General features: G+C 38.1%; 1 protein-coding gene across 1 annotated transcript in view; it reads left to right on the forward strand.

Moving 5' to 3' along the window:
- Positions 1-11083: 11083 nt before the first annotated feature.
- Positions 11084-13978, forward strand: part of LOC131225113 (nitrogen regulatory protein P-II homolog) — a 29178-nt gene continuing 26283 nt past the window's right edge. Inside the window, exons 1-4 of the mRNA XM_058220542.1 lie at positions 11084-11376; positions 11619-11664; positions 12255-12282; positions 12417-12504. Coding sequence (XP_058076525.1) covers positions 11178-11376; positions 11619-11664; positions 12255-12282; positions 12417-12504 — 361 coding nt within the window. The 5' untranslated portion in view covers positions 11084-11177. The remainder of the gene's footprint in view (positions 11377-11618; positions 11665-12254; positions 12283-12416; positions 12505-13978) is intronic.

The raw sequence follows: 13978 nt of genomic DNA on the forward strand, positions 1-13978 counted from the left end.
GGAAAATAGCCAAAACAACACTGATTGGACAATAAAAGCCATCTGATAAGGCCAATGAATTTGAACTATTCACCATTTCCCTCTAACTGTTTATTTGATGCCCGAAAGGTGAGGATCGCCCCATCAATGTATTCACATACGCCGCATCCACTAATTGGGTCCAAGATTTGGGCAGTCTGTATTGGCTAAAGGACTTAAATGAATACTAAGTCTATATTACGAACGCACCACTAACTCTCTTTTGGGAATAGAAAACTCACTTTACGTGCCATAGTCTAACCCTTCATAAAATTGCAACCCTATAAACGCTAAAGGTATCTTTTCTTCTTTTTCCTTTTCAGGGATATAAATCCTAAAAGTATCATCCTAATCAAAGTACCAATCATTCAACCAAATTTTCAAAAAATAAAAAATATGAAAGAACCAAATGCCTTTTTTTTATTTTTGAAGGATTAAAATAACCAAATGCCATTTCTGAACATTGAACCAAAATCTAAAACCCAAGTTCCATGAAACTGCCACTGAACACCAACCAAATCCCTTTTTTTACCATTGACCCTTCAAAAGAGAGGAGAAAAAAAGGTCTAAAACCAGACTTCTGTGAAATTGCAGCCCAGTTATGAAACCTAAGAAAGAAAGAAATCAGGTAGATGGCCATTGTTGGGTGAAATCATCAGCTTAATCTGGTTTATTGTGTTTCAAGCTGAATGATATGAGGGGGAAAAAACGATACTAATAAATGGCACTTCGAGTTTCAAATATATGAAAAGAAGATGAAGAAGAAGAAACATGATTTTGAGACTTCATGAACCCTGGAAAAACTCCAACCAAGCCCATTCAGTCTCGAAATTCCATATGAGAGGGCAGAAACTAAAATTTCAACCACCACCAAACCCTATAAATCATTCAACTTGCTTGCCTATTTGCCAATTATCATACAATGACGCCAAGACACAATGTATCAAACCAAGCTAATTCAGCCTCGAAACCCCATATGACATGGCAGAAACCAAAATCTCAAAAACCACCCATGCCCTACAAATCATTCAACTTATATATTTGCCTGATTGTCACTACATAACACAATACGTCAAAACAAGCCTGTTCGCAGCCTCGAAACCACATGTCGGGACAGAAACCAAAAATTCAACAACCACCCAATCCCTAGAAACCATTCAACTCAACTATTTGCCCGACTATCATACCACGACACAATGCATCAACCAAGCCAATTCAGTCTCGAAACCCCATGTGACAGGGCAGAACCCAAAATTTCAACAATCACCCAAGCCCTAGAGATCACTCGACTTACCTATTTGCCCGATTGATACACCAAACCAAGCCAATTCAGTCTCGAAACCCCATATGACAGGGCAGAAACCAAATTTTGAGATCCCCATAAATCATTCAACTTATCTATTTGCATGATTATCATACCACCGCAAAATACATACATAATTTCCATTTTCTACGAGTCCTTGAGAACAAACCTCGGATGAAACGCATAAAGAAAAGAAAAAAAAAATCTAGATTCGTCAAAACCAGACCTCAAACCCTAGGAAAACATAACAGATTTGCAGAAAAGATGGAGAGAAAATCTGAAAAAAAAATAAATAAATAAATCCTACCTCGGAGAAAACGAATAAACGAAGAGAATAAAACGCCATACCTTTGTTGCTGGAAGACGGAGACGGAAAGAGCAAGACAGGCGAAGGAATGCAGAGAGATAAGAAAACCCTAAAAATCCGTTTGGTGTGTTTTTAGGGTGTGGAAGAGAAATAAGAGAGGGATTTGATCCCTCAACCTAAGAAGGAAATCGAGCTGCCGCTACGCCATGCCTCTTATGATGTCTAGGGTTTTATAGGCGCCACGCTCTGAGGTCTTCTCTTCCCTTTTCCTGGTCGTGGGATCACGTGACGTGAGCACGTGCTGAAAAAAATGGGTAGTGGAAATATCCACTGCGTGGTTGGGCCAGGACGCGGATTCCCTGCGAAAGCCTTTCCGAGGAATTTCCTGCGGAAGGATGCCGGATGGGGGCCACGTAGATGTTTATGAGATATCCACCCCGTCCATCCGTTTTTCGAGATCATTTTAGGACATTCGACCAAAAATTAGGTGTATCAAACAATCAGTTGGGCCACACGACAGAGAAAACAGTGAGAATTCAGCAGCCACCGTTGAAGCATTCTTATGGCCTTAAAAGTTTTGTAGCGGGCTATCTTTGTGGTGTTTTCACATCGTCCCATTTGAAATGACCTTATAAACGGTTTGGATACACGTCAAAGTGGAGCCCAAGAAGGTTTCAACGGTAGGAAATTTTTTTCCCAATTTTCTCAATCGTTTGATCGAGTTTTTTATCTACCTTATTTTTTGTCACATTTCTTAAACACAATAGTTTTCTCACATATATTACAGGGGGCTTTACCCAGCATCCTTGTGCAGGAACTTCCCAAAAAAGGCTTTATGCTGCGTGTAACCAAGTGGCTACTCGTGGATACTTTACCGGCCCACCATGATGTGTATGTTTCATCTATGGCGTCCATCAATTTTTTTGAGATAATTTTATAGCTTTATCTTTAAAATGAGGCAGATCTTAATCTCAGGTGAACTACAACACAGAAAACAGTAGTAATCAGATGTCCACCATTAAAAACCTCCCATGATGCAAATAAGAGCTTGACCCAAACCTCTTGTGGGTCCCCAATAATTTTTTAATGGTATGCATTCAATCAGCACAATTTCTTGTAATGTGGTCCACTTGAGATCTTGATCTATTTCATTTTTAGCTTGTGCAATAAAATAATTTGTAAAAATAGATGGCCGGCATGGATGAAACGCATACATCAGATTGATCCCATGGATGGCCGACCAGTAGCTAGCCTAAGTAGCCAAACCGGTCCACACGTAAGAGGGTGGCCAAACCCGTCCACACGTAAGTGGGTGTTACCCTAAGTCCTTACTCTTAATCTGGTGGTAGACTCTAAGGAGGTTTAACACCTAGTTGACGGTTTGAAATTTCACTGATGTGAGTGTGTAGTGGTGTGTGTAGGTGTGAAAAAAAAAAAAGAAGAGTGGGTGTTACCCTAACCATTAGAATGTGTTGTATATCCATTCTGTCCATCTGTTTTTCCATCTCATTTTATGAGGTTATCCCAAAACTTAAGCGGATCCAAATCTCAAAGGTACCCTACTTCAATAAAGTGTGGTGATTTTTCGTTAAAAAGTAAAGTCATGGACTATAAAAATTTTGGATCAAGAAAGCATCCATATATTTCATCCATGTCTATTTAACATTATCAACACATTAGTAGGTATATAAATATTATAGTGGACCTTAAGCTGGCCTAGGTAATTTTTAATGTGTGCATTCAAATCACCATTGTTTTTGTAGTGTGGTCTACCTGAGATTTGGATCTACTCAGTATTAGGACAACATCCTAAAGTAATCTCGAAAATCAGGTGGACAACATAAATATACAGCACATTCATAAGGGATATCTATGGTAGATTTTAATATCAATTGACGGCACACGAAGTGCCACCTAATTTGAATATACCTTGTCCTGATGAGTAGGCCAATCTAATAGCATTCCACTTGGTACCCTGTAATCAGGAGTAATTGGAGGTAAGTGTATTAAAATTCAACATCCGGCGCTATAAAATTAGCGATAGATGGCAGCACTTTTAGTTTTGGGTACTTTAAAATCTCTTTTGTTTTAACATGAATAAGAGGTAATTTATGTAAAAGTACTTTTTATCCTATTTTTAAAGGTAAGAAAGTCACACGAGTAACAAAGGTATTACTCGGCTACTATTTCGTTGCACCCCTAGTAGTCTAAAAATTATATGAATTGTCTAACGTTGGTCATCTAAATTGACAATTAAGTTAGAAACGTTAGGGAGTCAGTTGTTTGCAATCCTTGCATTCTGTGGCCCACACAAAGGTTTGGAATTTTCTCATTTTTGTGTAAGAATATATTTTATTACAATCATTTCGTTGATATATTACATATGTACATTCATTTGAAATATTAAAGTTCACTGAGTTAATTGAATTCAGATTACTATGAATATATTAGAGATCTTTAGAGCATTCGATTACAAGCATCCAACCAAAAAATTACAATTCTATTGTATCCCCAATCACAAAATGCCCAACGCAGTTAATGATTCCAAGTCACCTTAATTCCAAGGGAAGGGAGTCATTTGGTTGATGGTAAATATTGTAATTGATGATAAATAGATGCACACAAAATTATGGGAATTGGAATACCCCTAAAAGGATAGGATTCATAGGCAAATTCTGAAAATGGTAAGGACTTTTTAAAGTGGACTGACTTTTATTGTCCACTTAAGGTTAAAATTTTCTTTATTTTTGCTGAGGTATATTTTTTCAATAGGCTTATTGCAATTACCATATCGAATGTCATGTATATTAATTTGATATATTAAAATCAATTTACTCATTGTGTGCTCTGTGGACCCCACCATGAATTATTTGTTTTTTCCATGGCGTCCATCCATGTTTTCATGTCATTTTATGGTTTGATCTTAAAAAATAAGGCAAATCTAAATCCCAGGCAGATTGCACCATAGGAAAACAATATAACAATTCAATGTCCACCATTAAAGACCTCATAGGGCCCACTTCAATGTTTATTTTGACATCCAGTTTATTTATTGGATTATATAGTGAAGGGAAAAAAATAAAAACGAGCTTGATCCAAAACTTGTGGCCCAAATAAATTTTTAATGGTAGGCATTTAATCAACATGGTTTCCTGTGATGTGATCCACTTGAGATTTTGATCTATCTTGGTTTTTGGCTCATGTCGTGAAATGATCTTGAAAATTTTATGGACGGCGTGGATGAAACGCACACATCATGATGGGGCTCACAGAGCACCGACTGGTAGCCAGCCTAAGTAACCAAACTGCATCCACACATTAGTTTGACGTTATCAACAGGTTGGACGGTATATAAACATTACGATGGGCCTTAGGTGGGCCCTGGGTGGTTTTTAATGTGGGTACTCAAATCACCACTGTTTTGTGGGGTGGTCCACCTGAGATTTGGATATGCTTAAGTATTAGGACAACGACCTAAAATGATCTAAAAAATCAGATGGTTGATGTGGATATATAACACATTCATTAGGACTATCCGTCCATGGAAGATTTTAATATTAATCGATGCACATGGTGTGATTGGGTACAATCATTGGGTGCGGCGTAATTTGAATATGCCTTGTCCTTATGAGTGGGCCAATCTAATAACATCCCCCTTGGCACCCTGTAACTCGGGTAATTAGAGGTAAATGCACTAAAATTCAGCACATGGTACTCTGAATCAAAAGTAAATAACAACGTATATTTTGGTGTGTTTTAAATTTTCTTTTATCTTGACATGACTCGTTGTAATTTATGCAAAATGACTTTTTACCATGTTTTTAAAGGTAGTCCAATGATACTCGAAACAATCTAATTAATTACCTATTACATTATTAAAATTACACCAATATATTCATCAAAATTGTCCAAACGTGAGTCATCTAAACTGATTATTAGGTTAGAAAACATTGGTGAGTCACTTGTCTATGATCTTTGCATATGAGGCCCACACAAAGCTTGAAACTTTTTTTATTTATTTATAAAGTATACATTTCAAAGGGCATATTATAATCATTTTGTTAAATGTTATATGTGTATACTAATTTGGGTTATTAAAACTGATCGAGTTAATTGGATTCATGTTATTACAAATATACTAAAGATTTCCGGTGCATTCAATTTGAAGCATCCTACCAAATTTATTTTATTTTAATTTTAGTGAATTCTAATCACAAGATGCCTAACACAATTAATGATTCAAAATCAACTTATTTCTAATGCAAGGGGTCATTTGGTTGATGGTAAATGGTTGCGATCAGTGATAAATGGATGTGTATAGTAAAAATAGTTGTTTGTTTGATGGTAAACAATGGTAACTTGAATTAATATGAATGGAATGCAGCAAAATGATGAGAATTGGAGTCCTCCTAAAACGTTGGGAATCGGTTGCAAGCTACATAAACAATTGAAGTTTTTAAAGTGAGCCTACCCAAGGTTTGAAGTTTCGTTATTCTTTTTTCGAAGTATATTTTTCAATGGGCTCATTACAGTTATCATATCCAATGTCACATATATTAATTTGGTATATTATTATATCAAATTAATTTACACAATACATCCAAACACAATTTTGAATTCTAACGTATTCTAAATAGAGGCATCCATAGTTGAGTATTTCAATTCACATTGACACTATTTACGACATGAATTACATTTCACTGTATTCCAATTACAAGCATTCAAACGAGCCCTAATTGTAAATTGGATTCTAATGCACTCTAAATACAAGCTGCTAAATGAGCCAGTTGGATGTAACTACGTCACAAAATGTTGGAATAAATTTAACAAATGAATGTATTCAACACGTGCCTCTCACCTAGCTTGATCCTGGGAGCATAGACGCCCACTTAAGTTGAAGTTAAAAGCGAAAAAAAGAAAAAGTAATTTTGTTAGGCTTTGTTATAAGCGGCGGCTAACCTAAAAAGTTGTGTTTTGGTCACCCTAATAACTAGCCCCCATCTTACCATGGCTTGCCTTTGGCTAGTGGATGGAGTTGTTGTCACACAAGCACTACAATAGGTCTATGAAACTTATGGTGTATTTGATTTTCTAGTTTATTGGTAAATGCCTGGTAAACTGACAGTGATTATTTCTCTACTCATTTTCCTGCTTTTTGATTTGACGTTTTGCTTTTTTTTTTTTTAAACACAAAAATAAAAAAGGCTGCAAAATATTTGTGGGTCCCACTGTGATGTGTGTCGCTTATCCACACCGTTCATCCATTATGTCAGTTGACTTTATGGCATGAGCTAAAAAATGAGGCATATCCAAAGCTTAATTGAACCCTTATCGTTAAATTTTTTTGAGCCACTACTTTTTTTGGTGTGAGCCACCCGGGTGCTGGATCTTCCTCAATTTTTAGCTCATCTTTCAAAATTCTGTTGTAAAGCGGATGGACGGAATGGATATATCATATACATTACTGTGTTGTTCAAAAATTTAAACTATCTCTTTTGAACCGATTTCAAATGCACAAATTAAACGGTAATAATCACTCATTTCCACGGTATTCACTCACATCGAGTGGTGCTAATGATCTCGGCTCAAACCTATGATGGCTAGGTCTTCGTACAATCCAACATACCATCATTCACAAGAGTTTGCGCTAAGTATCGCTTTGTCTAAGTATTTCACGGTAAGAGTCCTTTGGTGATCAAAATCATTTACCACAAGCCCACTATAGATGGGCCATGCCTTGAAATTACCATAATATGACCAACGTAGTTAGAGAAATGCAACTAAATGATAGTCATTGCTGGATGGAGGAAAAAGGGATTGGGAAGTTAGGATTATTTCACTAGAGGATTTTTTAATTTATTTTATTATTATTATTATTATTATTTTTAGGGTCTGATCATGAAGATCATGCATAGTTGACATGACCCATCGATGGTCAAAAGCAATATAAGCATGGTCACCATGACCTATGACATATTTTTTCATTTACTTAGTGGATAACGATATCGCTAATTCCAGTTGCTTGTGAGGGAGACCATGATTCTATGAAATTTGATGCAAAAATCTTCATGAAATCGAGTAGCATGAAGTGGAGGAAATAAAAAAATTTGAGATTAAAATGATAGATTATTTGGATCAAAATATTGATTTTGTAGCATAAAGTGGAGGAAATAGAGAATTTTGAGATGGAAACGATAGATTATTAGATTCAAATCTTGAATTGAATATATAATGTCTCAAAATAAATGTTGTCTTTTTTTATGAATGCTCCAATAAGTGTAAATGAATGAGAAAGACAATTGTCTTATGGATGCAATGAACTTGTAGGTTTGAATTTCAATATGAAAATTTGTACCTAAGTACTAAACAACTATGCAAGTATTAACATGCTTCACAAAACTCTCTGAGGATGATAATTGAATGAAGGAATAGTTGAGACTAGCGAGCTGTTGATGAATTAACTAAAAAATATTGTTGCACCTGTATTACTAGATCAATTTTGTACAAAAATAGTACCTTTTATGGAGAGACGCCATGCCGCCTGTTATGAATGGACATACACCTGACTTGTTGTCAATGGACAAGACTTCTCATGACAACTATTTCACCATTTGTTTGGACAAAAAAATGCACTCCAGACAAACACCATAACTGAAAACTTAGGGCCCAATTGGAACGTATTTATGGAAATACTATGGTATTTTTACCGTTCAATCCAACGTCCAAGATAAAATTAATTATTCATTTGGGAAATGCACTGTATTAAGTGAAGCCTACATTAGGTGGACCGTGTGAATTTGTAATTAACGAACTAGATTTCACAACTGATGCTGGTCACTTGTATACATGCACTTGAGTATCATGTGCAAAAGATGTATATAGATGAACAAGGTGGATAAAACACATGCATCATCCCGATGGCCACAAATGTAGTTGATTTCGAAACCCACCAAAAATCATGCATATCCGTTATTGACATTAGATGATATGGTACTTGATTAACCCATTCATTCCCATTGCTTCCAAGTGTTGAACAGAATTGACCATACCAAATGCAATTCAATACCACCTTATTCCCACCTAATACCACATCCCAAATAGGCCTTTATAGGGTCAAACCTTTGAGGGTTGTTTGATTTTTCAGCTCAACCATAATTACATTATAAATAGGTAATACTTATTTGCTTAGGTAATTGATGTATCTTTTTCAATACCATTGCTATTTTTTTAACACCAAAATTGGAAAACTTGCAAAGTAAATGTGGTGTCTATCGTGATGCATGTGGCTTATTCACCCACTTATTTGATATGACAACTGAATTCAGGGCACGAGCCAAAAAATGTGGCAGATCCAAAGCTCAAGTGGACCACATTATGGGAAACAAATGGGTTTTCGACCACTCACTTTTAAATCTTCTTGGGGTCTCTGGAGGTAATGCATCGAGCATATATTTGCGTTTTCCCATGTTCATGTGACCCCATGAATTGGTTAGATAGGCAAATATATTTCAATGTTGGCCCAATGAGGGAAACAACTTTTGATGGTGGATGAATTAAGGTCATTTTTTCTTTTTGTGTGGGGCACTTGAGCGTTAGATTTGTCTTATTTTTTGACTTATGTCTCAAAATGTTTTGATAAACATACGAACAACATGTATATATCATATGTACATCATAGTAGGACCTACAAATTTAAGTTATTACTTTTGGACTAAATTTTGAATTGGAAATTACTCACCCATTTTCAAATCCGTTGAAAAAGTAATAATTATTTATTTACTAGGAATTTACATTAATCATTAAAATTCAAACAGACTCTTGAAAAAATGTGAATTCACTCTCTAATAGTACCATTGATAAGATGAGAGTGGACGAAGTCCCAAAACGATAAGAACATGCTGAAAATGCAAGGAATAAAGGGCACTTGTAAGCTCTTCACTGCTAATCGTTTACAATACTTTTCAAACGTCCGCCTGTCCAAATATTTTTAATTTTATAAGTTTTTGTTTTTCTTAAAACAGATATAGAGCCATGTACAGCTTCAAATGGAATGTTGGATAGCACGAAATAGGCTCCAATGACCGAAGAGACTAGAAAAGAACGAACTGGGCAGCAAATCCATTTTCCGTGGGTTTTACCCAGTCATGGCAAGACCCACTGCATGGACGGTCTAGATCACGGTCCCATGCCACTCCTGGATGTTTCCAGGCCGTTTAACTGGTGGCCTCTTTGCACGCGAGTGGATTAGGTGAAACCCAGGATCCACAGGTGTGGGTGGGACCCCTGACTGTGGGGCCTACTGTTATTTACGTGATTAAAAAAAAATGAAGCAGATCCAAATCTCAGGTGGACTATAATACAAGGAGCAGTGGTAATCGACTGTTAAAAAATTCTCATGGGCCACCAAAGTGTTAGATTAAGTTGGTATTTGTGCGTTGTCTCTTCAATTTGATCTTTGTGACCTTATCAACAGCTTATATGGCAAATAAATATTCTGGTGGCCCCATGAAGTTTTTAATGGTGGGAATTCAATCACCACTTTTTCATGTGGTATGGTCCACCTAAGATTCGGATCTACTTCATTTTTGGGATCATGTCCTAAAACAAGCTTTCAAAACAGATGGACCGTGTGGATTTAAGCCACATGCATCACTGTGAGCCCCACAATCAAGGGTCCCACCCAGCTTGATGGATCGGGGTCTCACCTAATCGGCTCCTACTTTCTACCATAATCCGTGCAAGCCGGTACGCACTGGCGGAACAATTCCACGCGTTCATTGACTGCGTCTAATATCCCACAATCTCACGAACACGTGCGCGTGTGGGTTTCCAAACTTCACACGTGCGATTGCAGTCAGCAGCATCATTCCTCGCCGCAGCTGCGCAAGCCACTTTTCAAAGGACGCGGATACCGACAGGTCGAATAGCGAGACTTTCTACTGAAGTGACGTCACCGAGTTCTGTGGGACCCATCATGATGTATGTGTTATATCCACACCGTACTTCCATTTGGAGAGATCATTTTATGTTATGATCCAAAGAATGTGGCAGATCCGAATCTGAAATGGACCCCACAACGGAAAACAATGGGGAGAGTGACACCCACCGTTGAAACCTTCCTAAGGTCCACCATGATGTGTATGTGAAATCCAACCTATTCATGTATCAAATCACACATAAAAGAAGGGAAAACATAAATATCAGCTTGATCGGAAACCTTTCTGGCCCTTAGAAGTTTTTAACGGTGAACTTCACTCTCCCCACTATTTTCTGTGGCGGGGTCCACTAGAGATTTGGATCTGCATCATTATTTGAATAATGCCTTAATGTGATCTATCCAAATGGATGGACGGTGTGGATATAATACATACATCATTGTGGGCCCCGCAGAACTTAGTGACGTCACTTCAGTAGCGAGTCTCGCTACTCAACCTGTCAGTAGCTAATCCGCGTCCCTTCTCAAAACCAGCGTTCTTCACAAGGGATCCAAAGCCTCGATAAACCCACGATCAGTTCACTACCCGGGACTGCAACAAGCTGCTTCGAATCATGGCAGCCACCCTACCGTCCACGGCGAAATCACGACCGCTCAATTCCTTCTCTTCGCATCCCAAACAACCTCCTCCTTTCGACTCGAGGCTGGTCATTACCAAATCGAAAAAACCCCAACCTCTAGAGCTCAATGGAAGGCGGAAACTGGGAAGAAATGCATCGTTTCTTCCTGTAGTGAAAGCTCAAAGCTCACAAGGTACGTTTCAATGCATCTCTCTTCAATCTCATCCAAATTCGCTTCTGGGTTTTTATTTTTTTCTGGAAGGACGAAATGGGTATGCTAGATTTCGTTGAGTCTCCATCGCTGCAGGCGAAATTTTACAAATTGAATCAGGTTTAAGCTCTAGTTAGTGTGAATCCTTTCTGGGTATTGATTTTTGGAGGGAAAATCGAAATGGGTTCGTGGAATCTGTTGATTATTGTTTTGGTTGAATGTAGAATATACACTGGAGTCGAAATTCTATAAAATTGAAGCGATTTTGAGGTGAGTCGATTGGTTCTCTTTTTTCCGAGGATTCCGCTTCCTCGATGCATTGATATGAATTTGAATACATTTATAGGACTTTTGGGTGCCTTTTTTTCCCCACCTGTTGATTTTAACTATCTGCTGTACTATGCACATAGCTACTTTCGTTTGCTTTGACAGAGATTTGACATTGTGAAAAATAACTACATGATCTGGACTGTTCGTGGGAGGGCCACTTATGGGCAATGGTTGATATTTGACAAATGTATCTATTCAATGGATGTGTTTCTACCCATTGAAGCTGGGCAATTGCTGGTAGTCCTTTTCACCATCAGCTTGCAAGTCACACATCTGGTGGTTAGATTGTCCAGTTGGAAAGATTTTTGTGCCACGTGCCGCCAATGGCAGGATCCGTCACATGAACGGTATAGATCACTAAACTGGCACTGTTGTGCTAAAGATCTGATCTCGTGGGAGCACATGATAAGTAACCTGTGCCCAGTGTGCAAGTTAAATATCCTGCTTTTTGCTTATTGAAATATCTCTTTCTTTTTCTTCAAATTTACATTGTTTTACCTGCTTCTGCTGGTGAATTTGGAACAACCAAGGCCATGGCGTGTCTCGCATGTTTCATCGGTAAGACTCTGGAAGAGTCTTTTGGTTTGTGCTTATGCTATTGCATGTTGTGTTTTCAAGCCCATTGGTTAAATTCATAATTTATTTTTAAGTGAACATGTTGAATGGGTTTTGTTTTGTGAAAAATGAGGTAGGGATTGCTTAAGATGGGAATTCGTGGCGTGACTGTTTCTGATGTTCGAGGCTTTGGTGCCCAGGGCGGGTCAACAGAAAGGCAGGCTGGTAAGGTTTCATTCTCTTCTTCTTATTTCTTATTCCCTTTTTAGTAACTATTTAACTTATTTGCCTGAACTGGATTAGATTGCTACTGTGGATTGAGCAGGAGTTTCATCTCTCCTACGCCTATGAAATAGGAATTACATTGTCATTTTTCAGGGAATCTCCCACAAAATCAACAAGTTGGGACTTTCTGCAAAAGTAAGAAAGTAAAAAAAATTCTTGGTTTGAGGTTCCTGCCAGATGATAGGCTGCTGTTACATGGTGGTTGTGGCCCATGGGTCCTACAAAATCCTTATTTTTTAAAACTCTTGATTTTCAATCTTGTCTAATTTAAAAGAGATTATTTATTTATTTGGAAGATAACAAGATTTTATTAAAGAAGCAAAGCAAAAACAGACAGCACCTAACCAGAAAAACAGGAACAAGAATAGAAAAAGAAAACGAGGGATGCTGAGTGGGCGACCCAATTACATCCCAAGAAAAAGGAGGTCGCAGTCCTTAAGCTTTGACACACAAGAAGCCCATTCAATCACCAACATTCCAGCCCTTTTGGAAGTTCCCTTGACAATCTTCCTTTAATTTCTGAAAGACCTGGCATTTCTTTCCTCCCAAACCACCCACCAAACCGCAAGCAGAGCCAATCTCCATAGTGTTTTTTCTGTTATTCCAATACTTACCACATGCCAGGCACTAAGGAGCTTGTCCACCGATGATGGGAAGGACCAAGAGATATTGAAACGGCCCAAGATGTCTGCCCAAATCCTCCCACACTGGGACAATGAAGAAAGAGATGGTTTACTGTCTTCTCGTCACTCATGCAAAGGAGGCAGATATTTGGGAGAATCGTAGACCTTTTCCGTAGATTGTCTATGCACTATACGAGTATCCCCGACGGTACGTCAATCGAGGAATCATTACCACAGGGCATAGAGGGGGAGTGAGAACTCTATTCCTACCAACCAACCATCCAAAAGCGGTTAACTTAGGAGGAACATTGTAGTGCCAGTGTAATTTTGTGTGCCCCACCTCTACTTGCTGATGATTGGAATGAATGAAGGAGTAAGAGTGAACTGAGAAGGCACCTGACTTGTCTGCTCTCCTAATCATTCTATCCGGGTCTGAGCTCTTTGGGGAGTAAAGATGGACACGCTCTAAAGAGCTGCAAAGTCAACGATCTCTTCATCATGAAGAAGCCTCTTGCAAGGGGGTTCCCACACAACAGCCTCTCCAATGTAAGAGAAACAAGCGGACACCATAACGAGGGAATCTGGGGCAAGCTGTAATACAAAAAGGAATGAATATGTTTCACTGCTCTGTCATGGAAGTTAACAAGTCTGGGGCACATGGTTAGGAGATGGGACACAGCTTTCAGTCTTTCTATATTGTGGTTACCTGGCAGGCTAAGTTTTTAACGCTACAATTGCTATGGGCCATGACTTAAAAGAATAAAGCTAAAAGGAGTAGTCAATTAGCCATG

Source organism: Magnolia sinica, chromosome 14, assembly GCF_029962835.1.
Source record: "Magnolia sinica isolate HGM2019 chromosome 14, MsV1, whole genome shotgun sequence".
Classification (NCBI taxonomy): Eukaryota; Viridiplantae; Streptophyta; class Magnoliopsida; order Magnoliales; family Magnoliaceae; genus Magnolia; species Magnolia sinica.